This window comes from Otolemur garnettii, unplaced genomic scaffold, assembly GCF_000181295.1.
Source record: "Otolemur garnettii isolate 467f Iridium unplaced genomic scaffold, OtoGar3 scaffold00047, whole genome shotgun sequence".
Classification (NCBI taxonomy): Eukaryota; Metazoa; Chordata; class Mammalia; order Primates; family Galagidae; genus Otolemur; species Otolemur garnettii.
In genome coordinates, this window is record NW_003852442.1 from 553,698 (window position 1) to 580,257 (window position 26,560).

General features: G+C 48.0%; 1 protein-coding gene and 1 pseudogene across 2 annotated transcripts in view; both read left to right on the plus strand.

The window, feature by feature from the left end:
• The first annotated feature begins 1,266 nt into the window (after positions 1–1,266).
• ZDHHC7 (zinc finger DHHC-type containing 7) overlaps positions 1,267–26,560 on the plus strand; it is a 28,170-nt gene continuing 2,876 nt past the window's right edge. The window contains exons 1-7 of one of the 2 annotated variants that reach the window (XM_003791288.2): positions 1,267–1,511; positions 14,166–14,251; positions 16,504–16,838; positions 22,432–22,556; positions 24,232–24,328; positions 25,110–25,191; positions 25,951–26,081. In XM_003791288.2, the coding sequence (XP_003791336.1) occupies positions 16,521–16,838; positions 22,432–22,556; positions 24,232–24,328; positions 25,110–25,191; positions 25,951–26,081 (753 nt within the window). In that variant the 5' untranslated portion in view covers positions 1,267–1,511; positions 14,166–14,251; positions 16,504–16,520. Of the gene's footprint in view, positions 1,512–14,164; positions 14,252–16,503; positions 16,839–22,431; positions 22,557–24,231; positions 24,329–25,109; positions 25,192–25,950; positions 26,082–26,560 lie in introns of those variants that run through there. The other variant, XM_023514126.1, reaches the window with a different exon arrangement.
• LOC100944627 lies at positions 4,129–5,346 on the plus strand (annotated as a pseudogene).

The window sequence follows — 26,560 nt, forward strand, 5'->3', positions numbered from 1 at the left end:
CCTCCCCACTGTGGAGGAAGGCAGTTTGGCATTTATTAAGCAAACTCCCTGTCTGTGTTTACCTTTTGGATTCATCTCTGAACAAACTGTAGCATCAGACATATGGCCTCCTCATTAATTTACTTAAATTAAATCTTTGACACAAGTTCATCTTATAGTTGTATCAGAGTCATGCTTTTACCTTTTTAAAAAAAGATACGCTCTTAGCATTGCTAATAGCAAGTGCACGCCAAGCATAGTGGCTGCTTGCAGTGTTGGTGTTATCCAGAGATAACCATTCTTTCTTTGAGGATATGCAAAATGAACTGGCCTTTGATTGGAGACCTACCTCCTTAAGGATTAAGATACCAGGAGGGAGGAGGCCCTAGGTGGGCTGACTGAATGCATAGCACCCTTCTGAATATACAGATGCACAAGACACAGTCACATAAATTTTAAACTTTTAAAGCCGGACTTTTGCTAATTTGATGCATACTTTGCTTCCAAAATTCTGGCTGGAATAAGAATTTCTGGGAGCAGGAACTTTGGTAAGACGTGAGAAGGCGGTTTGCAGACAGTGTCAGTCCGAGACAGTGCTCAGCTCTCACTACTGCGTTCACCAATCTTAACAAACAACACACACTACTTACCAGTTTAATAACGAACACTAATCGAGCGCCTAATTCCCAGCCCTGGAGAAACGGTCCCGGTATGATAGGTAATCCAAAAAAATTAAATACATGTTGAAAAACCTTAGGGCTTATCAGCAGGAAGGGAGCGTAGCCATGTTCTAGCGGAGACTCAGCGGACCCCGGGAGTCAGGTCTCCACGCCCAGGCCAGGGAGCTTCTCCCTTTTCCCAACTGCTTTCTGGCTCAGTCATTTCCACTCCTTTCCCCTTTTTTCCCATTTCCTTACTTCTCATTACCGCACACCGGACAGACAACACCTAAAGTTGGCTGTGAGAGGCCGCGGCAGGCTCGGGTCCCCACGGCCCGGGAACGCGGTACCTGGTTTGACAGCCTAACGGCGCGGCGTGGACCCTGCGGCAGCCCGTAGGCCTCCTTCTTTCTCTTCCGGAGCTCCGCAGAGTGCAGCGCTTTCTTCTGGCCAGGGAGTCTTGATTAACAGACACCTCTTCCCAAGCAACTACCGGTCTGTAAGAGCCTCGGTCCAGACGAACTCTGCCCTCCGCGTCTCTACAAACAGCCCCACACGTCCCTCTCCGACGCCGGGAGCAGCGCGGCGAATAGTGCGCACGCGCGATGCCGCTGACCTCGCCAGGTTCACTTCCGGGGGTCGCACCGCCCAGCTCTCCGACCAGAGCTCCTGGCTCCGGCGTTTGCTCCGCTACCGCCTCGATGCTACCGGCTCGGTGGGACTGAAGGGATCGAGCCGAGCCGCGGGGCCCGCTCCAGCCCGGCCATGAGCGCGGCCGCATGATGCGTCCCTGCCTCGGCCGCTGCACTCGCCGCCGCCGCCGCCGCAGACCAGGAGGAGCCGCAGCGCCGGGCGACCCCGCCCGGGCCTCGGGTGAGTGCAGCGGGCTGGGCCGGGCCGGCTGCTCACGCCCGGCTCTCTCGGCCACTCCCAGCCCCGGGCGTGCTCTTCCCTCAGCCCCACTGCCCCCTGTCCTCCGCCCGCCGCGTGCCCGCGACCTTCTGGAGTTCCTTGGGGGCACCTCTGTGCCCGCACCGGACTTCCCTTGCAGGTGTCTCCTTGTCGCTCATCGGTTGATCTCTCCCAAATTGCAGCTCAGGCCTTTTGCCTGACCTTGGTCGTGACGCTTAGCTCTTCCAGACACACTTTCCCCTTCTGTGGCTAATGATGGGGTTATTGTTATAGAGTGGCTATAAACCCTTCTGTAAACCGTAGAGAGTGTTTTTATTGGCATGTATTACAAATGAGCTTTCTTGAACGTCGCGTTGTGCCTTCTCGAAGGCTCCTGTTTTTCTTCCCCCTTTACCTTTTTAACTTCTTTCCCCCTTTACATTTTTAACTTATTTATTATTTGCCGGGCTTCCTTGTTGTGTTTCCACCTGCCCCACGTCAGTGATCCTTGGTCAGTAGTTACCTGAAAGGGTATCTGGGACAATCAGGTCAGCCTTTAGGGCAGTAACACTCATCTCTCTTGAGGTGTCATTGCTTCTAGAACTAAGTCGATTTTTGCTGTCAGATAGATTCACTTTATTAGCTTATAAATAACCAATTTATTACGGCAGTTAAATTGGCAGTGTAAGAGGAACTGCTGAGGCGGCTGCCTGCCTCGTAGCGTCTTTTAGTGTATAGCCTGTGCACAGTGCTGCCCAAATACATGCTACAGTATTTGGCTTGCAATCTGCTTGATGTAGCAAATGTATTTGTTGTGTGTGCTATTGTTACTGTCTCAAATGGGTCCATAGATTTAGGTAATTATTTCTTTTTAAACTCTTCACCTCACACATGAAGAATCACGTCTATTTGATGACACCTCACAGCTTTTTCTTTAAGTCACATTTTTAAAAGTCACCTTGTTGGCAGGCTGTCCTGGCTCACACTTGTAACCTAGCACTCTAGGAGGCCAAGATAGATGGTTCCCTTGAGCTCAGGAGTTGGAGACCATCCTGAACAAGAGCAAGACCCCCATCTCTACTGAAAACAGAAAAAAATAGAGGGACGTTGTGGCAGGCGCCTGTAGTCCCAGCTACTTGGGAGGCTGAGGCCGGAGGATTGCTTGAGCCCAGGAGTTGGAGATTGCTGTGAGCTAGGCTGATGTCATGGTACTCTAGCCTGAGCAAGAACAATTTTTTTGTTTGTCTGTTTTTTGAGACAGAGTCTCACTCTGTTGCCTAGGTAGAGTGTTGTGGTGTTATAACTCAAAGCAACCTTAAACTTCTGGGTTCACATGATCCTCTTGCCTCAGCCTCCTGAGTTGCTGGACTTCAGGCAGCCACCACAGAGAAAGGGTGCAAATTAAAACTACTCGAGGGAAGAAGTTCATAGGGTGGAGTCAAGGGAAGTACCAAATGGGGAAGCTTCTGTTGTCCTCTCCCTGTGGAGTCAGAAAACACTTCTTTCCTGGCATTGATGTATGGCAATGCACGTGTGTATGGAGTACTGCCAGCCAGGGAAGCTCATCTGAGTCTTGGTCTTCAGTTTTTATCGGGGCTCCATTACTTAGACATGATTGCCCACATAGTTGGTCTCAGTTTCCACAGATAGACTGAGAATATGTGACCCAAAGCCTCCGCCCTAAAATCACATCACTGGTTTTTCTAATGTGTCCAGATCACACCCTAAATCATTGTTAGCAGAGGGCAAAGGCCAGACGTTTTTTCTGGGTAAGGTTCAATTCTTCACTATAAAGAATGCTTCCTTTTTGAGTCTTCTTCCTACTTAGAGATACTGTGTACTTATTTGCTTTGCCATTGATGAATGAATATCCCTTCGAAATTATAGAGGAGACACAGGCCATTGGGAGAGCTCTCTCAACCTCAGTTTCCTTCTAACTAAAGTATTTCCCCTTGCCTCTGAGGAAGAAAGTCCCTGTTTCCTGATGGTAACTCTCTTGTTTGCTTTGTCTTTCAGTTAAGGGGCTGTGACCTCATCATTTACTGTCCCTTGCTTCTTTGATTTTTCTTTTGCTGGCTCCTTTGCCTCTGTGTACAAACATTTTCTTTTTCTTCTTTTTTTTTTAAGAGACAGAGTCTCACTTTGTCACCCTCTGTAGAGTGCTTTAACATCACAGCACACATCAACCTCCAGCTCTTGGGCTTAGGTGATTCTCTTGCCTCAGCCTCCTGAGTAGCTGGGACTACAGGCGCCTACCACATTGCCCAGCTATTTTCTTATTGCAGTTTGGCCGGGGCTGGGTTTGAACCCACCACCCTCGATATATGGGGCCAGCACCCTGCTCACTGAGCCACCGGCGCCGCCCAACAAACATTTTCTTTTGTTAATTTTAGCCCTGCTTGCTATTAAGTTCCATTCCATTCTTGAAAAATATTTCGGTAAAATCCTGTTAATTCCCTAATAAAATCTAGACTTCTTATGAGGCCCAGGCAGTTCCTTATTTTGGTACAGCACCTTATAGTTTTGAAAACATTGTATTCTGCAGTGCCTTGTAGGTAGTAGTACTTAAAAACTGATGAATGGAGCCCTCCGGAGCGATATGGCAGCTCTTTGCAGGCTGAGTGTCCTCTGCGGTGCCCAAGGAGGCTGAGCTCTGTTCCTCCGAACCTCAGTGGTCAGACCTGCTTACGTCTCAGCGTTTCTCCAGGACCGACCTGCCCCAGGATGGTGTGGAGTGCAGCACATACACCTGTCACGGAGCCACCACTCTGCTTCCCAGGCTGCGTCTCTCCACTGGACTAGTGAGAGGCTTGCCAGTGTTTTGCTCCTGGGCCTGCTCCAGCTGCTTATTTGAATCCTTGTTCTGCAATGGACTGCTTACTCCCTGGCTGCAGCCCTGACTCTCCACAGTCACTGGGGCCTTGGACAAGTTGTTACTGACTGTGTTCCTGGGGACACATCGCAGAAAGCTGCCAAGACAGGCCTGCTGACTCCTTCAGCTTTAACCTTTGCTGGGCTTTGTTATTTCAACTATCGTGATGTGGGTATCTGCAGAGCTGACGCCATGCTGTGGAAACTCTGACCTTTTTGACTTCATACCTTAAGAATCGATTGCATGCCTCTTTGCCTCTGCTTTGTCGTGCCATTCAGCTCATGATAAGGAAGAAATAATTAAGTCCATTGGTGGACAAAGCTCTTGTTACAATCATGTGGTTATTTTCAAATGTTGATTTTTGAGGGAAAGCTTTGAGAGGTATTATGGCCAACAAATGTTAAGACCGAGTTTCGTATTATAGTGAGTTAATGGAGTTGTCTCTCAACTTCTAACAAGACTCAACAGTTTAGCAAAACTTTATGCAGCTTTTGCCTTTTATCAGTCTAAGAGATTTCAGCTTTAATACTGTCACACATGATCAGACTTCTATATTTGTTCTGAGAATAAGGGACAAAGGGAAAGACAGTTAATTCACGAGTAATGACTTTGCAGACAATTGGATGGTTTAATTTTTGAAAAAATCCCTCTCTGCTCAGTGGATGCCAGCGACTAATGGTTACATATCCTAGGGAAACTCTAAAGTTAGGAAATACTGATCTCTCTCTCACATTCTGAATTCCTAAATCCTAGGAAGCAAAGCGTGGAGAGCTTCGGAATGTGGAGGAGTTCCATGTAAGAACTCGATGCCCCTTGTAGATGTATCAAAATACTATAAATTCTAAACTGAGACTTAATCCTCAAATGTGTTTTACTTGTTCTAAAATAATCTGTCCATAAATATGATGTATAAGTAATACATTGTTATTTTCCCATTGTAGAACCCCAACATGAAAATACATTCTATGAAAAGAATTTTTTTTAAATGTTGTATAATAAAAATATATGCTACTCTTTTATGTAAAAAAAACAAAACAAAACTGATAAGTGGTTTGGCTAGGCAGAAAGAAAGAGGGACAAGGAATTCTAATTGGAGGAAACAGCAGGAGCGCAGAGATGCCAGCAGTGAGGTGGTTAGGGAATCAAAATGAGCCCTGGGTGAAGAGAGCGGTGAGATTGCCTGGAAAGGTCGGAAGAGCCAGATTCAGAGCCTTGAATCCTACAGGCAACTCTAGCAGGTTTGGGAGCAGGCTGATCTTGTGACCTGTGCTGTGATCTTGTGACCAGTGTTGTGATTTCTGATAACTCCAGGAGGGAGACATGGAGGGGGTCACTGGAACCTGGTGAGGAGAGTTAGAACTGTAAGTGTGAAGGAGAAGGTTGTGTCTAGAGGTTTAAAGGTGTATGAGGAATGTTGCTGATTTAGAAAAAAAGCCTGCCTCTGTGTTAAGCCGAGAGGTTTGGGTCACTGGGGAGCAGTGCAGTCCCTTGGCAGCACCCAGTGAGGAGGGGCAGTCAGCTAGAGACAGGCTTTTATAGTTCATTGAAATGTTTTGAACTCTCCACTTCCTTATTTCCCATATTCCTTTTATTCATTACAGAATGTCCTCTCCACAAGTGAGTGCTGGGGGAGGCCGTGTATTTTAGTGGAAGAAGGTGGGCTTTGGAGTCAAAACAGTCCTGACTCCGTCTTTAATGTCAGAGGGTTTGAGCGAGTTACTTCACTTCTTTGGAAGACTAAATTTTGAAAATGAGCTAGTAATAGAGCCTAGCTTTGAGGGTGACGGTGGGATTAAATGAATCATGTGTGCACCATCACCCTAAAAGCTGGGCGCATAGTAGCTGTTCAGTAAATAGCCTTTCCTTTCACTCTCAGATATCCTAACATTGTCCCTAACTTGTAACCAGACCTAAATATATTACTAGCATATCAAATTTTCATAGTCATCTGAATTCTGGTGAAACTGGTGTTACAAAAATGCATTTCATGCTAAACAGAGAGGCTCTACTTAGGAAGGGGTGGCAGAGGTCGGGAATTCCAGTCTGACTCAGGCTCAGTCATTCCCTGGGCAGGACATTTACAGAGGTTTGGAACTCCAGGTACTGGATTTTTTTTTTTTTTTCAGGGTTCTTCTTATTTCCAGATTTATAGTTCGTGAGGGTTTAGTTACCATGCTGTATTTAAAAAAAATCTGTTCCATTTCACTCTCAGTTAGGTCAGGTTGTGGCTCTAATATGGGGATACAGTGAGACCTTTGGTACCCGGGTCAGCATTTCCTGGAGACCACCCATCGCCTCCGTGCTGTGGCTGAGATGCCCTGCAGGTGTTTTCTGAACCAAGGTTGAGACTTCCCTGTACACTGGGATTTATCTGTTTCCATCCCCTTCCCCTCTTCACCCTTTTACATTGCTCTGCTCTTCCCCCAGGCTCCCCTGCCTCTGACCCCTGGTCCTCTCCTCCTTCCTGTGGTCTTACGTCCTCTCACATCCTGTGGGCTTCACGTCATCTTTTTTGTGCCTCCCCGTCTGTGTTTGTTTGCAGGGTACAGTGAGAGCTTTGGAGCTGCAGTTCTCCCCACCCTAAACTTGACCCTCCCTCCCCTACTTATCTCACTCAACAAATGTTTGTGGACTTCGCAGTGTGCTGGGGCGTGCTGGGATATTACTGGAACATTCCTCAAGGTGATGACAAAAGAACAAGACAGCTAGCTAGACAGGAGGGCAGGAAATGTAGTCAGCAGGCTCGGGGTGGGGTGGGTTTTAGCAACCAGGGGCTGCTGGATTTTATTCTGACTGAAAAGACGGTCATTGATGGGTGCAGGCTGGGGACTGACTTATCTGTGAAAGGCCACACTGGGTGCTGAATGGGAGAACTGAATTCTTAAGCAGAGGCATCAGGGTAGAAAGGTCTGGTTAGTAGGTGATCTGAGTGCACCCCAGGTGGGTGCTCACGTACTTTGATCTGGGGGAGTGGACAGCTGCGTGTGTGAAGAAGTGGGTTTGGGATGGGTTTTGGAGGTACAGCCACAGGACTGCTGATGGGTTGGAGGAGGGGGAAAGAGGTAAGTGGAGGGTGAGTGCTTGGTTTTTGACCTTAGTAACTAGATGGTGTGGCATTGCTTATCGAGATGGGGTCAGAACAATTTGGGGGGGGGGGGAGGTTCTGCCCTGACCTATCTGCAGTGGAGTTGCTGGGTGGCTGGTTGAATACAGGTGCTCACTAGTGTATTAGCAGTTGGGAGTTTTTCAGACATAGGGTTTGTTTTTTTAAAAAAACTTCCTGGGACTGAGATCTCCTTATGCAGATGAAGGGGAAAGGGCAAGGCCTGGGTCCTCCCAGTGCCTAGATCTCTCTGGAGGAGACTGAGGTGTGAGTGTGAAAGAGACACACTGTTATGTCCCCTGCTGCCCACCGTCCGCTTGTGCTCACGAGAGGGGTGTTTGCTGTGCTGGGTCGTTTCCTTGTTTGGTTTGTGTGTTCTTTCAGTTTGCCCTCTTTTTGATCAGCAGTGTCTGAGTGCTACTTTAGAGTGATTAAAAAAATTTTTTGCAGTGTTTTTTTTTGGGGGGGGGCAGGTTGAACCCACCACCTCTGCTATATGGGGCCAGTGCCCTACCCTTTAAGCCACAGGCACTGCCCTAAAAAAAGTTTTTTTAAAGACAGTCTCACTCACTCTGTTGCCTAGAGTGCAGTGGCATCACAATAGGTTACAGCCACCTCAAACTCCTGGGCTCAAGTGATCCTCCTGCCTCAGCCTCCTGAGTAGCTGGGACTACAGGCACCCACAATGACCAGCTAATTTGTCTATTTTTAGTAGAGACAGGGTCCTTCTCTGGCTCAGGCTGGTCTTGAACTCTCGAGCTCAAGGGATCATCCTGACTCAGCCTCCCAGAGTGCTAGGATTACAGGCGTGACCCTCCCTGCTTGGCCTCTGATTAAATATTTTATTATAAAAGGCCTTGCTAGAAAGGTTAAGGAAGGTTACTTATTATTCACAGCATGGATGATGTGCTAGCATATTATTGAGACCTGACTTCAGTTGGGTTAATAGTCGGATTTTTTTTCCTTGAAAGTTGATATTCTGTTCTTTAGGTTTAGTAATTTGAGAAGAAAATCTTGGTTTTGTACAGCATGCTAAATATTTTAGGATTGCAAGTGGATGGAGGGAGCATTGAGGAGCATATTACAGCCGGGGACGTGGTAGGCTATCTGAGGCTGCGTCTGTTTGCCGGGTGGAGTGAGAGCGTGGGTGCGGCAGTTGTCCCCAGCCTAACTCATCTCATATCCAGGTTATGTGCCATCGACAGGACTCCACTGTGGAGGATGATCTCGGTCACCTGGCTGAGGGCCTGTGTGTCAGGTTTGTACACAGTAAAGTCACTCCCCTTTTCCATACTGTGTCGTGGGAAGGGCGTCACTGCGCACAGCCACGCTGAGGGGTGTGGAGACGCCCGACCCGCAAGAGGTTTGTGTGCAGCAGAACCTCTGTGAGTTGACCTCCCAAGGGACTGTAACACACTGGTCAGCATAAGGAACAAGGCCTGCTGTACTGACACGCACATGCGGTGCACGTCCAATCTAGGAGAATTAGGTCAACTCAAGGAGGTGGTCAGCATAGGGAGGGGGTCAGTTCTACTGTATTCTCCCTATTTAGTTATTTATTTAATCAGTATGGACTCATGGATGTTTATTTTTTATTCTGGGTTGTAATGCCGTGTTTTATTTTTTTGCACAAATGGTCCTGCCTTCGGCCACTGAGAGCTCTTCAGGTTAGTTCCTGTGTCCCTTTGACACGCCCCATCATATACGTGTGTGGATGTGTTTCGAATACGTCTTACTTTCCGGCAATACAAGATGCTCTAGGCTCATCTTGTGTATTTCCTGCCTCAGCCCTGCTTCCTTTTATTTTAGTGGAGAATGGTACCACAAATTACAACCAAGACCTGGGTGTTAGATACGCTGGTGGCCTTTGGGGTGTGGCTGCCAGGCCCTCTCTACCAAGGGAGCAGGTAAATCTTTGTGTGAGCCCGCCCACGTATACACTGGCATCCACGCATATTCTACATGTGACTGTATCTGTACTAAATGTGAGTTCATGCTCAGGTGTCCACCTCTAATCGACTCCCACATGGTCATTCTGGCTTCCTCCCTGGCTTATCTGGAACCTTCCACTCCAGCAGCGAGAAGCCTGGCCCTTCCCCTCTGCCGTATGTCACTTAACTCCTCTGTTCCAGAGTATGAGTATGACGGTTTCACCGTTGTTTGTCACAGTCTGTGGGAAACAACTAAATGACAGTGCTGGTGTCGCCTTTCTTCTGCAGCTCCCTCTCACAGCCTGAGTGTCCCAGGTGACACCTTTCCCTGCCTCCTGCAGAAATTTTCATGTGTTTGTCATACGGTTAGTCTTTTGTCACAGTCTGGATTTCATCCCGAGGTCCCTGACCTCCTAAATGATTTTTTAAATTGGCGTACATTAAAATTCACTGTGGTATAATAAGGTTCTGAGAGTTTGGGCACATTCATAACGTCGCGTGTCCCATCGCAGTATCATAGAACAGGATAGTTACACTGCCCTGAAAGGAATCCCGAGCTTCACCCTGCCTGGGACCCATGTGGTGGTTCCCTCTTGCTGCCTGTACCTAGCTGGTCCCCCAGGACCCTCCCATGCTGTCACCTCTACTGACACTTCTCTGGTTCCTTCAAACAGAATGAGCTGTTGTCATCCCTGTCCCTTATGACACTCTACTCCTGATTTGGGGGTGGTGCTTAGCACATGATTTACAAGGCTGGACTCCCACTTTGCTGGTCCTGACTCCTGCGGCTGGAGCAGAGAGTGTGCGTGGACGCCCTCACTCCCTGTCTGAGTTAGGTAGCTGTCTCTCACTGGGGTTGGGTTCTGCTCTGTGTGCTACTTCTGTGCTTGAAACAGAGATTCCCTTATTTCTGTTTTTCATAGGTCCTTAGTGGGTATACGAATAGTGAAGCCATGATGACTTTGAACAGTATTTTGATATAAACATGAATATCAGACTCTAGGGTCACATTCTTAGTATTGCAGTAATAACTGCAATACTGCAGTAATAACTGCATCTTGATTCTTTTTCATAGTAACTGATCACCAAAGAATACTACCCCTTTTGTTTACTTATTTGTTCTTAGTGTGTTTATGAGAATAAATCTCCTGTTTATAGTCAAGGGAAAAAGGAGGAAAGCTTAAGAAACTTGCTTGAGGGAGGTGCCTGTGGTACAGTGGGTAGGGCGCTGGCCCTATATACCTAGGGTGGCGGGTTCAAACTAATCCCTGGCCAAACTGCAACAAAAAATAGCCGGGCGTGTGGTCCCAGCTACTTGGGAGGCTGAGGCAAGAGAATCACCTAAGCCTAGGATTTGGAGGTTGCTGTGAGCTGTGTGACGCCATGGCACTCTACCCAGGTGATAAAGTGAGACTCTGTCTTTACAAAAAAAAGAAAAAGAAATTTGCTTAAAGTTATAGATAAAAGTAAATCTAAGACAGGGTCTTGACTCAGGAATGCAACTGCACAGGAAGAAAGCAGCATCTGCACACTCCCTGGGACTCGCCCTCTGCCGCACCCTTCCACCCTCACCTGCCCTGTGTACCTTTGCTGGGTATTTTTTTTCTCTTATGATTTTTTTTTTTTTTTTGAGACAGTTTCACTCTGTCACCCTTGGTAGACTGCTGTGGTATCATAGTTCATAGCACCTCAAACTCTTGGGCTCAAGTGATCCTCCTGCCTCAGCCTCCCCAGTAGCTGGGACTTACAGGCGCTCGCTTACCACAAAGCCTGGCTAGTTTTTAGACAATGGGGTCTTGCTTTTGTGCAGGTCTCTTTAAGTATACAGTTTCTTGGGCTTTTAAAGATGCCTCATGGACTTTGCTTTGACAAGTGCATGTATCTGTGTGACCTCCTTCCCTCTGCAGATACGGGCATGTCCATCAACTCAGCACGTAACTTTCAGCCTCTCTTCATTTTTCCTGTGCTCAAACCCCTGTTCCAATTTCTTTCAAAATAAGTTAGTTTTCCTGGCTTGTCCGGGTGGAGCCCCCTGCACACAGCCTTCCGCGTCTCCTGCTTTCCTTTAGCTTTCGTATTTGTGAGATGTGTCCGTGTCGGTGATCAGATCAGTAGTATTTTCTCCTTCGTGTGCTCAGAAGTACGCCATTGTATGAATACACGGTTTATTTATTTATCTCCTATTGCTATTTGTTTCTAGTTTGAGGATATTATGAATAAAGCTGCTATGAACAGTTTCTGTACTTTGTGTTCATATTTTTTTTCTTGGTTAAATATCCAGAAGTGGAATTGTTGAGTCACAGGGGAGGTGTTTAAGTTTGAGAAAGTGCGAGGCCGCTTTTCAAAGTGGTTATTGTATTGGTTACTTTTTAGAATTTCTTAAAACAATGGGGATTTGGTCTCATTCTAGAAATTCTGCTGTAGATTATGCCTGCAATAGGCTGTCCTATATTTTGCAAACCAGTCTTTGATTCTATAACTTTGCTAAGATAAACTCTTTGGAAAATAGTTCAAAATATTATTAAGCATATAAAGTTGTTGGCAATTGCATAGATACTTGAATAAAGTTATTATTATTTATAAATAAAGAAATATTTATAATTCCCCTCCATTACTGTAAACAGTTTGGGATTCCTGGCCACATTTGTTATTAAAAAGTCCAGAAGGGAGGCTCGGCGCCTGTGGCTCAAGCGGCTAAGGTGCCAGCCACATACACCTAAGGTGGCGGGTTCGAATCCCCAGCCTGGGCCCGCCAAACAATGATGGCTGCAACCAAAAAATGGCCAGGCATTGTGGCGGGCGCCTGTGGTCCCAGCTACTTGGGAGGCTGAGGCAGGAGACTTGCTTGAGCCCAGGAGTTGGAGGTTGCTGTGAGCTGTGATGCCATGGCACTCTACCCAGGGGGATAGCTTGAGGCTCCGTCTCAAAAAAAAAAAAAAAGTCCAAAAAGGATTCAGAGCTGGAAATAAGTTAGGTAACCCCTGGTGTGTCAGTATTTGCTGAAGGCCTGGTGGGACAGAAGATTGTCCTGTGAGCCCTAAGGGATTTCACAGAGGCCGCAGGGCACACTGGAGGCTAGAGACTGAGTACCTCTAGGTTATCAGGAGACACCAGAATATGTCCCTGGCAGGACACTCTGCCCACCTCTCCCCTGGGCCTCTTCCCCCTCTGCCCCCTCCCCCCCCAATTCCAGCTGCAGTGTAGTGGGGCTCTATTTCACACAGCAGACGGCAAGGAGGGTTTGCTTAAGCAGAGGAACTCTAGAGGGTGCGGGGGAGCCAGCCAGCCCAAGCGGAGCAGAGCCCCCACCATGCCGGCTGCACCTGCCCTTTCCTCCAGAGGCCCCTCTGCTGCATTTGAAGGTGGACACCCTGGGTTGAAGGTGGACACCCTGGCAGGCCCCTCTGCTGCGTTTGAAGGTGGACACCCTGGCAGGCCCCTCTGCTGCGTTTGAAGGTGGACACCCTGGCAGGCCGCTCTACTGCATTTGAAGGTGGACACCCTGGGTTGAAGGTGGACACCCTGGCAGGCCCTCTGCTGCGTTTGAAGGTGGACACCCTGGCCTGATCCCTCGCTGTGTCTTATATCCTCTCCTTAGGGCTTCCTCTTTGTTCTTTTGTTCTCCTTTCTGGGAGATTTCTACAAGTGCTTGTCCAATCCTATTTTTACATTTTTTAAATTCTGTCATGTTTCTATTTTTCAATAATCAGGAAGTTCTCAGACGGTTCCTCTTTTTCTTTCACAGATAACATCTTTTCTCTTATTTTTCAGAATAGTTAGTAGGGCTGTGTGCTGTTGAAGTCTCTCTGAGGCATCTGCCTCTTCTGAATTCCTTTCTCCGTTTCTTTCTTGAGCCTTGTCGTTCATGAGACATATTTGGGCTTTCTTCATTTTTATAACGGAGCTGTGACAAGCATTTAGAACTTCTCTGTCCACCAGCAGGGTGTCTCCTGCTGGCCCTTATCTTGGAAAAGTCTTGCAGTGAATATGACCTTTTTGTTGGGGTTACCCTGCTTCTTTATGTCTTTAGACCTTTTCTCTCAGGCCAGATTAGTTCTTCAAGAGAGGATTTCTCTGGGTGGTGCCTGTGGCTGAAAGGAGTAGGGCGCCAGCTCCATATGCCGGAGGTGGTAGGTTCAAACCCAGCCCTGGCCAAAAACTGCCAAAAAAAAAAAAAAAAGAGAGAGGATTTCTCTACTCCCCCTGTGTGCAGCATTCTCAGAGCCATGTGGGAGCCGTGCTGAGAAGCTCGCAGTGGGTGGGGCGCCCTCACGTCCCAGCTCCTGCGCCCAGCAAGGCTGCAGTCCCAGCCAGCACCTCCTCTCCGGCTTCCCCTCCTGTCTTCTCTGTAATTCTTTAGTGGGTCTAGTAAGCCAGTTGGTTGGTGGGAGAAGTGTGGGCTAGTCGGACTGGTCGGGATTATCCCTGGGGATCTTTGTTGAGGGATTTTGGCTTATAGATTTGTATTTAACACTGAGGCTGAAAAAGCAAAAGGGCAAAATGGAAACATTTTAAATAAATGGCTTGATTTCTAGGATTATCAGTATACCTAGGAATCAAAGCTCAGTCCAGCAGTGATTTCACAGTTCAGGATAGTTCTGAATGATAGAACTTTACATGTAAAGTGTCGTGTTACGTTGCTCATATGTGCCCTAAAAATCATACCCTAAGATATGTTCTGTACTTTTCTATCATAAATAACTTTCTGATCAGATTTTCTTATCTTTCAGATCCTATCACATAGGACAGTATGCACCTTAAGATCTTGAAGAAAAGGCACAAAATGTCCAAGTGATGTTTAGAAATAACTGGTGAGGTAAGTAGATCGTCTCTACTTCGGTGTTGAATCACGGTTTCCGTTCTCACAGCTGATTTTAACTCGTACGTGTTTGCGAATATAAAGTGAGTGGTAAAACACAGATGCAGGGGCACAAAGGTCACCGGCAACAAGTACATCTTTGTTTTCACCTGTTGTCCTGTCCTTGAAGGGACGCTGTCTCCAGGGGGAGCATCCCCTGAGTTGAATGACAGTTTACAGTGTTGCAAGGTGAGGCGAGTATTCAAGCGTAAAGAAAATGGAAAGATGTATTCTGTGTGCTTGTCCCCTTAAATCGTGCAGCGTTGCTTTAGTGTTCTGGGAAGCAGGCCTTTATTTAATGTGGAGATAAAGCGCTTGGGTTCAGGAATGTGATGCAATCCGGTTACGTGGCCGTTAAGGAAAAGAGCGGTGATGGCAGCAGCCGGCAGTCAGCGCTGGTGCCGTGGGGTCCCTCGGAAACGGCTTTGAGAGTCTGAGGTAGCAGGGACGTGGTGCTGAGCGCAGAGCGAGCACGTGTCCTCACCGACCAGTGGGTGCGTTTTAGTGTGGCATCTCACGCTGCTGTTTGCTCTCCAGTTCCTGGTATTTTTAGATGACCTCCGAGTGGAGGAATGGTTTCTTCATTTCCTCCCCTCCCTTCCTGTTGCATCAGTGAGTGTAGAGACCACGACTCGGCAGATGCCCCTTTGCTTTGCTGCAGAGAACTGAGTCGCCCAGGCCACCCTTGCTGTGCTCACTGACTGCTGTCTTGAAAATAAAGTGATTTTTGGATCTCAGGTTATTCTCCTGTTGACTTCTGGTGGCCCTTACAGATTTGTCACGAAAGCACGTGAGCATCGTGTTTGACCCATCACCATCCCGGGTGACGGATTCCACAGAGGGGTTTGCAGGGCACTGAGTGCACAGCTGGGGAAGAGTTCACCAGCGAACGCTCCCGAAAGAGCCGTGGGTCAGGGCTGCCCAGACTGTTTTGCTCTTCTGTTTCTTCTGCGTTCTTAAACTGTTTTCTTTTTTTTACTTAAACATTTTTAGAAGCCATTTTTGTCTGACTCAAGAGTAGAGCTGTTTTACTGACTTTGGAAAACCATTTCATTTTTCTCTTGTACCTGTCAGTATTTTTATACTGAGAGAGAAATTCTGCAAAACAAAAAACAAACAAAAAAAACCCAACAACAAAAAAACTGGAGCCTGAACACTCCCCAGCAAGTCCATTTACTAGATGTTTTCACACTTGCTAGGTTCCAGTTGAATTTAGGGGGGAAAGTCCAGCCCCAATATGACACTGTCAGCCGTAGCACCTGCGCCCTGCGTGCCCAGCACTGTCCTTTCACAGTGGAGAGGCCACACGCTCTGCCCCCGGGCTGCTTAGTGGCCAGGAGAGCTCCTGCCTGTCGGTGTCTTCCCCCCCTGTGAGGAAGCTCAGACATACTCAGCTGTGGCTCTTCCTTTCTCCTGCTTGTCATCTGTCATGAGCATTGTAACTCTTACATCAGACACTGAAGAGAGAAGGTGGCAAATTTAAAGAAGCCATGAAGACAGTAAGAAAAATGCAGCTTTTTTTAGTTTCCTTGGACCCTGTATGTTCTTGGAAATCAGATGGTATAGGGAATAGGAGAAAGGTATCAAAAGAGTAGCTCATAAAAAATGGATTAATAAGCAAAGGAGACTTTAGAAAGATTAAAATCAAGGTGAAGGAGACATTCCAGAAGCACAGTATAGAGTCAAGAAGCGTAGAGAGAAAAGTGGGGACCTACCACGATACACAGCCACAGAGAAATGAGGGAGCTGGTGCAGGTGCGTGGGGAACCCTCATCGCCTCACTGCTCTCTCCACGCCCTCCGTTACTGTCTGCGCTGAGCAGCTGCCCAGTGGGCTGCCGGGTAGCCAGAGTGTAGATGGGCACGACAGGGTCTGTCCACCCTGAGGGAGCCTGGGTGCGGGGGACTCTGCATCTAGCTGTGCTTTGCGTTATCCTTGTGTGTGGCAGTTTCTATAAACAGGCGTAACCTATACTGTGGGACTTACTATGCGGTACAGAGTAAGACAGTCGTTAGGTGAAAGATGTAAAAGTTCAGATCTTAGCTAGTCAAGTTTTATGTTCTTTTCTGCCGTGTTACGTAGGCTAATGTTGTAGCTGAGGAACGCGTCATGTTCCCGGCATCTTGTGCCCCAGTGTGTGCACACCTGTCAGCTTTGTATGAGTGCATGTGCTCCTCTCTCGAGCCTCACCAGCTCTGTGTTGACCCCAGGGTGTGTCGGGGACATCATGCAGCCATCAGGACACAGGCTCCGGGACGTCGAGCATCATCCTCTCCTGACTGAAAACGACAATTATGACTCTTCGTCATCCTCCTCTTCCTCTGAGGCTGACATGGCAGACAGGGTCTGGTTCATACGTGACAGCTGTGGCATGATCTGTGCCGTCATGACGTGGCTTCTGGTCGTCTATGCAGACTTTGTGGTGACGTTTGTCATGCTGCTGCCTTCCAAAGACTTCTGGTACTCCGTGGTCAACGGGGTCATCTTCAACTGCCTGGCTGTGCTCGCCCTGTCGTCTCACCTGCGGACCATGCTCACCGACCCTGTGAGTACTTGGCGTGTCACGCCAGGCTGTGTGGCCAGGGGCCTGTTGTTCATATAACCTCAGGTTTTTATGAATTCTTGGGTTCAGGCCTGTAGCATATTTCACATCTTTACTGGAGAAGAAGCATTGCTTAAATACCAGTGATCTCACGGTGTATTGATAGAAAACATTAATATTATCCCTCTGGGCTATTTTTACTTTTTTTTCTTTTGAGACAGAATCTCACTTTGTTGCCCTTGGTAGAGTGCCGTGGCACCACAGCTCACAGCAACCTCCAACTCTTGGGCTATAAGTGATTCTCTTGCCTTAGCCTCATGAGTAGCTGGGACACAACACCTGGCTGCTTTTTAGAGACGAGGTCTCACTCTGCTCAGGCTGGTCTTGAACCTGTGAGCTCAGGTAATCCACCTGCCTCAGCCTCCCAAGTGCTAAGATTACAGGTGTGAGCCACTGCGCTTGGCTTGGGCTGCTTAAATCAATGAAGAGTTTGTGCTCGATAATTTCTAACATCACTTCTAGTTTAAATATTGTTTCTCGAAAGGATGGACTGAATGCTGAGAGGCCTGGTTTCTAGGTTTCACCACTTTGCTAAGTCATTTTCAGTTGTCTTTTGACCATAAGCTACTAATTGTAACTTCTCTGGACCAAGGCGAGATGTTTTTTTCTGACCCTGTAGTTCTCTCATTGTTATGTCTCTGCTAAAGTCTGTTGCAAATGTTGTATTCAGCTAGCTGGTAAAAGGTAAAGGCTCAACCTGCCTGCAAAGCAGAGGAAGGATGAGTCCTACCCTCATCTGGTGTGTCCTGTCACTTTGGCGGAAGCCAGGCATGTAGCATTTAGGTACTGTGCCCTGGGAGGACGCTACTGGTGTGTGGGAACAAGAAGCGTATGTTCAGGCCAAGAACAAGGATGGGTCAGAGCTGTTAGTTGGGAACTGCTGTTAGTTCCCAGCGTGTTGTGGGCTGCCTGATCCAGTTTCCACACTGGTGTACGGCTGCTTCTCTGGGTTCTGAGGCATCGCCTTGCTTAGGGAAGAACATCAGGGGCCACCACACAGGTCCTTGTAGCTCAGCCACCAGTCACCTCCAGACGGAGGTCGCAGGCTCCCCCAGAGCTCAGAAGGGTTACCCAGGGGTTCAAGACCAGCCTGAGCAAGAGTGAGATCCTGTCTCTAAAAATAGCTAGGTGTTGTGGTGGGCTCCTGTAGCCCCAGCTACTCAGGAGGCTGAGACAAGAGGATCACTTGAGGCCAAGAGTTTGAAGTTGCTGTGAGCTGTGATGACTCCACAATACTCCACCCAGGGTGACAGAGTGAGACTCTGTCTTAAAAAGAAAAAAAGGCCTTTTCACTGCTTTAAAACAATGATTTTCAACCACTGCTACAGGGATTCTTGGTTTATAACGTGGAATCTAATGGGCTTGTGTCTATTTGTAAGCTTCTCTAAAGGAGGAAGTGAGAAGTTAATGTCTTATTGTGCAACTTTTTTATTTATTTAATTTTAGATGGAGCCTCGTTCCGTCTCTGGCTGGGGTGCAGTGGCACAATCGTAGCTTTATGTGTAAGATTAGGACTCTCTTGAGAATGAACCGATACTGATCAGCCTCATGGAAGCTGGTTTATATGTGGATTTTCCTGAATTTTATTACAAGAGATTTTGACAGATGTTATTTACTTTATCTCTTGTTTGGTTAGAAAGGTTCTTGGGTAGCCTGTCCCTGGGAATAGGATAGTATTATAGGCTCAACCCAGTGGTCAGCTGGGGAGCGGTCCCTTGGGGACACACTTGGAAGCAAAGTCTGCCAGTGGTTTGGAAGTCTGATGAAATTGTAGAGTCTTTGACCATAACCAAGTCTCTTCCCTGACGGGTTTTCAGGGGTTTCTAAAGGGTCATCTCATTGTCTTTTATGCAGCAAAAGGCTCCCTCTCCAGCCAAGCCCTGCTCCTGATCCCCAGCATCCCCATCCTCTCTCTTTCTTCCTGAAAGAGAAACACCTCACAGTGGGCACTTAGATTATGCAGAGTGACAGGGACAGAGCCCAGGTCAGAGATTTTTACTAGAATATTTCATTGTAGGAAAAGCCTAGTCACTGTTGACCACCTGCTTGGACTGTTAAAAGTGGGCCAGATCCATCCTTCATGGACAGTTGTATGGTGAGACCATGTCTGTGCAAAGCTGGGTTGTTTGGTTTTTTGAGATGGGGTCTTACTCTGTGGCCCAGGCTAGAGTGTCACGCTGTTAGCCTTGCTCACGGCATCCTCGGACTCCTGGGCTCAAGTGATACTCCTGCCTCAGCGTCTGAGTAGCTGAGACTACAGGTGACCACCACAATGCCTGTCTAGTTTTTCTATTTTTAGTAGAGATGGGGGTCTCACTCTTGCCCAGGTTGGTCTTGAACTCCTGAGCTCAAGGGGTCCGCTTGGCTTGGACTTACAGATGCTGGGGTTACAGGCATGAGCCACCACAGCGGGCCCTGTACAAAGCTTTTTTGCTTGTGAGTGCAGGGTGGGGACATGGGAGGAGGGTCAGCAAACTGAGGCTTCTCTTGGCAGTTTGTTGCAACTAATGAGACCACTTGTCCCTTCCTCTGCTTTGGGGCTCTCTGGCCACTGAGCAGACCAGCTGCCGCACCCACCCCTTTTCCTCCTGTAGGGAGGAGCCCTCAGAACTCACAGGGACCCTGAGAGCTGGAGGTGGCAAGGCAGTGGTTGGCGGGCGTGTGCAGGGCGCTGCCCCGGGGCTCGGCTTGCTGCCGCTGTTGTGTCCCTGCAGGGGATGCTGAATGAGGGCCGTGGGTGGAAGGTGTGCGGCAGAGGGGAAGCCTGACCTCGCGGCTGTCCTAGGTGTTCTGACTGCCCCAGAGTCGGCCTTGTATAGTGTGTAGTTCAGGGGTTTCCAGCAGCTCCGTGGAGTTGTGCAGCCGTCACAACAGTCGATTTCAGGACATTTTTATCATCTCAGAGAGAAGCTTCACTGCCTTGGCCATCACACCCCAGATCCCACACCCACTGGTCGGCTTTTTTCTCCGGGGTTTGCATATTCTGGCGTTTCACCCGAATGGAGGGAGGCACACGGTATGTGGCCGTCCGTGTCTGGCTTTGTGCACTTGGCGTCCATCTTTGAGGTTCGTACTGTACACACCTCAGCCTGTGGTTCCTCTCCATTGCTGAGTGATGCTTGGGGTGTGGGTGCCACACAGTGTTTAGAGCCGTTATCACTTGTTAGGCATCTGAGCTGTTTCTGCTTTTTGGCCCTTAGGAGTAAGGCTGCTTTGAACATTGGTTTTTACATAGTTGAAGGTAAAAAAATACCAGTTTTTTCCATAGATGGAGGTTTCATTTCTCCTGGGGTTGCCATGATGTGGCCACTCTGTGTGAGCTTTCTGTGGAACTGCCAAACCCTTCTCCAGAGTGGCCATGCCATTTTACATCCCGCCAGCTGCATCCACATCTTTGACCACTTGTAACTGTCCATCCTTTGTGCCATGGTCCTTCACTGAGGTTCTGATTTGCATTTCTCAGACCTGTGATGACACTGAGCATCATTTCATGTGCTCGTCGGGCGTCCCTGTCTCTTCTTTGGAGGAACATCTGTTTGAGTTCTTTGTCCATTTGGATGTCACTGTCAGCCATACTACAGTTACAGAGATGACTGGGAGTCCTTGTGCATAAAACTGAGGCTGGAGGAATGTGAGGAACCCAAGGGCAGGGGTGCCTCTGGCCCCCTGGCAGGCTGTGGCATGGGCTTTTGGGACTGCTGGGAAGGAGGACAGAGGCAAGAGACACTCAGCCCTGGCTCTCCCTGCTGCCTAGTGAATAACAGAGGAGCACCTGGAACCAGCAGCTCCTGAATCCCACGCAGGAGCACAAGTCTTTAAGGCTCACTTGACCCCTTCATAACATAGGTCATAAGTGAAAAATGGATAGAACTGGAGTATCTGCCTCCCAGAAGCATATTGTGCCTGATGGCACATTTGCTTACTGTGGGAAAGTGTCTTTCATAAAGATTAGGTATTTGGAATTTTAAATTCTGGACCATTTCCTCTTACTAAAGACTCAACACCTGAGTTTATGAGATTTTATAAAATCATAACCATCATCAGGATTCCTGGATTCATGGAGAAAGTTGATTAAAAATTCCAAATTGTGGTATATAAGTTAAGTAAAATGCTCTCCTTGTTCTAAATTTTCAAAGACAAAATTTAAATGCTTAATATTTTGAACTTCCTTAAGGAGGCAGTTTGAGTCTTCAGAAAAACTAGGATCTTATCCATGTTTCACTGTGATGGGGTCCAGGTGGGGACACTTCATCTGCCGTTCAGTCCCCTCCTGTCCCCGCTTATATTCTCAGGGACTTCACTGCCTGGCGCTGCCTCTGGCCAGCTCTGCCTCCTGGGCCCTTGAATCCAGTAGGCTCTGGCTCTGGAGTGCACCTGAAATGTGGGTGATGCAGAGATTTGGTCTGTAGCTTTAAGGGTCCCGAGGGGCTTCTGCGTCCACCTCCATGGTCTCCCAGGCCTTCCTTTGGTCTCTGTGGAGCCACTGCACCCTTGGACTCCGATGTCATCAGGGGTCAGCTTGCCCAGACTCGGGCACTTCTGCACGAAGTGTGCCCCCTCCCCGTGGAGAAACGGTAGAAGACCATGTTCCCTTCCTTACACGTTAGCATCTCCCAGGCAGGTCTGCCTGTCTTCCTCCACCCTGCTGTAGCTTCCAGAACAGTCTCCCACAACCCTGGGTTCCATTATGCATCTCTACTGCCCAGAGAGCAAAGCCTTCCCTGTTGTGGCCAGTGCAGGCCTCAGCTGCCCGCTGTGCAGGAGGCTTCATGCCCTGCGTCCGGTCTCAAGTGGACCTGGGACTGAGCAAGTAACTCTTGGCCTTTGGTGCTCTGCCCCTTGCTGGCGGCTCACAGCATCCTAACGTGTCTTGCCAGTGCTCTCCCATTGCCCATATTTGGCTCCTCCAGCATTTGGGGGTGCAGGCAAGTGCCTGGTTGTGCCTTCTGACACTGCTCCCAAGAGACTGCCTCATGTTAGACACAACTGAGTCAGGTGGTCTGGGCTGCAGTTGCCAGGCCTGTGAATGCTTCGAGAAGGTTGGCATAGAGACAGTGTATTGCAAAACTTCAACACAGATAAAGTCCTTCTTAAGATTGCTTTGTTCATTGTTCCCTTCCTGCCCCTGATAGGAAAACCCTGGCGGGACTTAATAGTTAAACCCCTCTCCCTTAGAAGGGTGAGAGGGAAACGGTGTTGACAGAAACGCCCTGCCCTGCCCTGCCCGAGACTGCGCCCTTGTGTGCGAACAGACCTTGCCTCCAGCAGTAAGCTAGGAAACACTCAAGTGATTCAGCACTTTATAAAGAGGATAATAAGAGATTTTGTTTATTTAATACATATATTTTTGGTGGAAAATAAAACTTCTGGTCCTACCCAACTAATAGTTAATTTTTCATATTTAACAGACTTCAAGTGGCAACCACGGCATTATAAATTATTAGATGATCTATAAAATCTAAGATTAATTCCTACATTTGTTGATTTTTTAACTTTTCCTTCTCTCCCACTAAAATACATTGCTATTATGCTGTAGGGGGCAGTACCCAAAGGAAATGCTACAAAAGAATACATGGAGAGTTTGCAGCTGAAGCCGGGGGAGGTGATCTACAAGTGTCCCAAGTGCTGCTGTATCAAGCCCGAGCGCGCCCACCACTGCAGGTACCGCGGCTGCGCCGGAGCAGAGGCGGCCTCCGCACAGCCATTCTCCCTCCCGGGTGGAGAGCTGAGGCCAAGGGCCAATGCCAGCTAAGGCCTCGGTCTTGCCAGGAGCTGGGAGACAGTGTAGACTTCAGAATCCCTTCCTCTCCGAGGGAACTTGTGGGGTGATAACCAGAGAAAGTTTCAGGCTGGCCCCTCCTGGGCGCGTCCTGTGTGGAGTCCCGTAAAAAGGCCTAGAATCTTCCCTCACTCTTGCTCCTGGCTCCTTCCAGCCAGATGAATAGAGGGGCGGTCAGTGTTAGCTTTTGTTCACAGCAGGTGTGATGTGTTGCAGGGTAGACGCAAGGTTCTTTTGGATATGCTCTCAGATACCAGTTATTGCATTTCAGAAAAATATGGTCTAACTGTTTACATGTCCTTGGACTGTCGGCTCATGGAGAACTTCTGGCTCTCTCCTCACCCCCTGCTGGTCTTGGTTGCCCTTTGTCCACTTCACCCACCTCTGCCCACTCCTGACTTTGAGGCAGTGCGTCTGTCCTAGAGGGCTGGGCACTGATCTCAGGTGTTGGACTTCGACAGTCTGGGGTCTTCCGCCACTGCTTGAAGTGATTGTCACATGTCTCTGTACTGTCAGAGTGACAGGGCCTTTCACCCAAGGGTCATGATTTACCGGGAGGGACGAATGGGGCTGAGCTGGAGACGGCCTTGCGTGGAGGAAGGAGGTATGAGGGGGGTTTCTGGCTACTTTCTGGCTGTTCTGAAAGTTCTAGAAAGTTTATATCCACACAGTCTGGCCAGAAAGTGAATAAAGGAGAAAGCCGTGTGGGAGAGCAGATGGGTGGTTGTCTTGGGTGGGGCTGGGGCGTGACTGCATATGGGCACAAGGTTTCTCAACTGTGTAAATATAATAAAAATCGTCATGCTGTACAGTTAAAATGAGTGAGATTTTGTGGTATGTAAATTATTCTTCAATTGATCTGCTTAAAAAGACGAAGTGGGAACGTTTGGGAAGCTGGGTGTGATAGAGGTCAGGAGAGAAGCCGAGTCAGGGAACAGCGGAGATGCTGTTGTCGAAAGTCTAGTGGAGTTAAGAAACCTGCTGCCATCGACGTTCCCCCAATGTAACTACATGGCACAAGCTATTTCTAAAAAAAAAAAAATAGTTATTTAAAACTGGATATACAGGATGTTTGGGGCAAAAATAATATACAACTGTAAAAACATGACGACTTTATGCCTGGGTATAGAGGTGGCTGATTTGAGATGAAGAGTTTGAAGATACCAAGAATTTTCCTTTCCTTGAAGGCAAAAGGTCGATTTTTTTTTTTTTTTAATTGAAGTAGACTTGCAACTTGGAAATGTGCAGAATCAGGAACAGTATTGACAGGCATGCGAGGTCCAGCCCCCCGGGAGAGTCTGGAGCCCTGTGGAATGTGGCTGAGCATAACTTTTGCCTCTCAACCTGTTAGACCGTTGAGCATTTCGCTCAGGACACAGGAAACAGCTAATGCATTAAAATGATAGACTCTGAAGAAGTCTAGTGAGTGTGTCTTAGATGTTCTTTGACACAGGCATGAGAATGTTTATGCTAATTTTCCTCCACCTTGGGTTACGTTTGGTTGGTTACTCTGGTCTCCTCAGCATGAAATACTGAAAATCACACTCTCCTTTTCAGTATTTGCAAAAGATGTATTCGGAAAATGGACCATCATTGCCCGTGGGTGAACAATTGTGTAGGAGAAAAGAATCAGAGATTTTTTGTGCTCTTCACTGTAAGTAAAATTATTTTTGTAGTGAATTATATTGAATTAAAAATTCCTTAACTTGAATCAGATCTGGATCAGGGAAATTTATTCTAAGGCCAGACCAGTGTCTCTTCACTTTTCTCTGTGGGATCCGCGTTCTGTTAAGAGCACCGTGCTGTCGGGGTGGGAAGCAGCCCCGGGCGGAGATGAGCTCATGTCATTTCAGGTGTTCGCAGACGCCCTAAGTCACCACTGTTAGTAGGATTCTCCTAAAGTCTGTTAGAGCTTATTTCTCTATAATGTGTGTGTACACACACACACACACACGTATATATTTTTTTTCTTTGAGACAGAGTCTTGCTGTGTCACCTGGGCCAGAGTGCCATGGCCTCATCCTCGGCCTAGCTCACAGCAGCCTCAAACTCCTGGGCTCAAGTGATCCTCCTGCCTCAGTCTCCTGAGTAGCTGGGATTATAGGTGCCTGCCACCATGCCCAGTAGAGATGGGGTCTCACTCTTGCTCAGGCTGGCCTCAAACTCCTGAGCTCAAGGGATCTTCCCCCCTCAGCCTCCCAGGGTGCCGGGATTACAGGTGGGAGCCACTGTACCTGGCTTTATTGAACATATTTCTAGAGAATTATTTTACTTGGTCTGATATGGTCTTGGGTAGGCAAATGTCAACTACTGCAATTTATCGCTTCTTTTTTTTCTGACCAATAAAATGGAAGCGTAAACATAATGCTTCCCCAGCCTTTGCTCCTAGGAAGGTAGCTGTCTGCGAGTCACTAACCAGCTCCCCCTCATTCCAGATGTACATAGCTCTGTCTTCAGTCCACGCTCTGATTCTCTGTGGGTTTCAGTTTATCTCCTGTGTCCGAGGGCAGTGGACGGGTAAGCTGCGACTCTGTCTGTCATTCCTACAAGGGCACGCTGCGGGGGAGGGGAACGAGGAAAGCTTTAAAGATTTGGAAGAAATCCTTGCAATTGATTCAGGAATTGAGTTTGTAAAGAAAAGAAGATGGTGAAGTTTCAGCACCACCATTTTGCTAGTTTAGTTTCTATGGCAGATTTTTGAGACTACAGGGAAATAAATTAGTATTGTTTCCACCAAACTTTGTATTTGCTTTCTAGTTAGGTAGCTCACACTTTCCAGAGCAGTCCTTTGCATTACTTAACATGAGTGGATTCAAACAAGTGTAGTAAAATCAGGCATTGAATTACCTTGCCATGGGTATTTAATTAGGTTCCCCCTCACCTCGGGAGCTGGTGGGGAGTCCTGTGAGGATAGCTCACAAGTGCAGATACAGGACTCTTATCTAGCTCTTATCTAATCCAGCTTTAGTTGGATTTTAATAAGCAACTTAATAGACATGTACATTTTCACTAGGAACCGTAGGTAATACAGAATCTTTTGAAATTGCTGGCCAGGAGATGGTGGTATGAACTCTGCTTGAAAGGGCCTCCTGCCTCTGCCTTTTGGAGAGCAGTGCAGGTGCCTGTGTCCAGAGTCAGCATGTCCATCCCTCCGTGGGAGCTGGCCGAGGGCTGGCACTGAAGGAGTCTTGCTGGAGCTGTCTGCCCTGCCAGCCTGAGTTTGAGATGTTTGTTGGGTTCTGATGTCTAGTTATACCAGCTTTTTCTCATTCACAGAATGCAGTGATTTTTCACCTCCAATAACCGTAATCCTGTTGATCTTCCTGTGCCTTGAGGGTCTTCTGTTTTTCACTTTCACTGCGGTGATGTTTGGCACCCAGATCCATTCAATATGCAACGATGAGACGGTAGGCTGTGCTCTGGGTGTGTGTGCTTGTTATTGGGTCAAAACTTGAGTAAATGAGAAATCCTGATGTCAGCGGCAGGTGCATGTGTATTAACAGGGAGAGAAGTCGGACAGTCTGGGTAAGATTGGCACGTTCCCAGTATTCATTATTCCCTTTTATATGCACAGTGCATATTTCAGGTATCAGTGTGATCTGGGAGTCAGGAGAGCCAGGCAAATTCCCAGCTCATTGAAGCTCAGGGAGTTGATTGCCCTTCTGCCCATGCACTACGGCTCTAAAGCAAGCACTTGGTAAATATTTGTATCTAGTAATAGGTGAATAAAAAGGTTGGTGCCCTGGCTCAGTGGCCCTCGTGGCTGTGTGAGTTGGCTGCCCAGGTTGGCAGCCTGGCTGTGCTCAGAGGCCGTGAGGTCTGGTCAGGGTGAACGAGGAGGAGAGCCCACTGTGTGGCCACCTTGAGCCCACATTGCACTGGAACA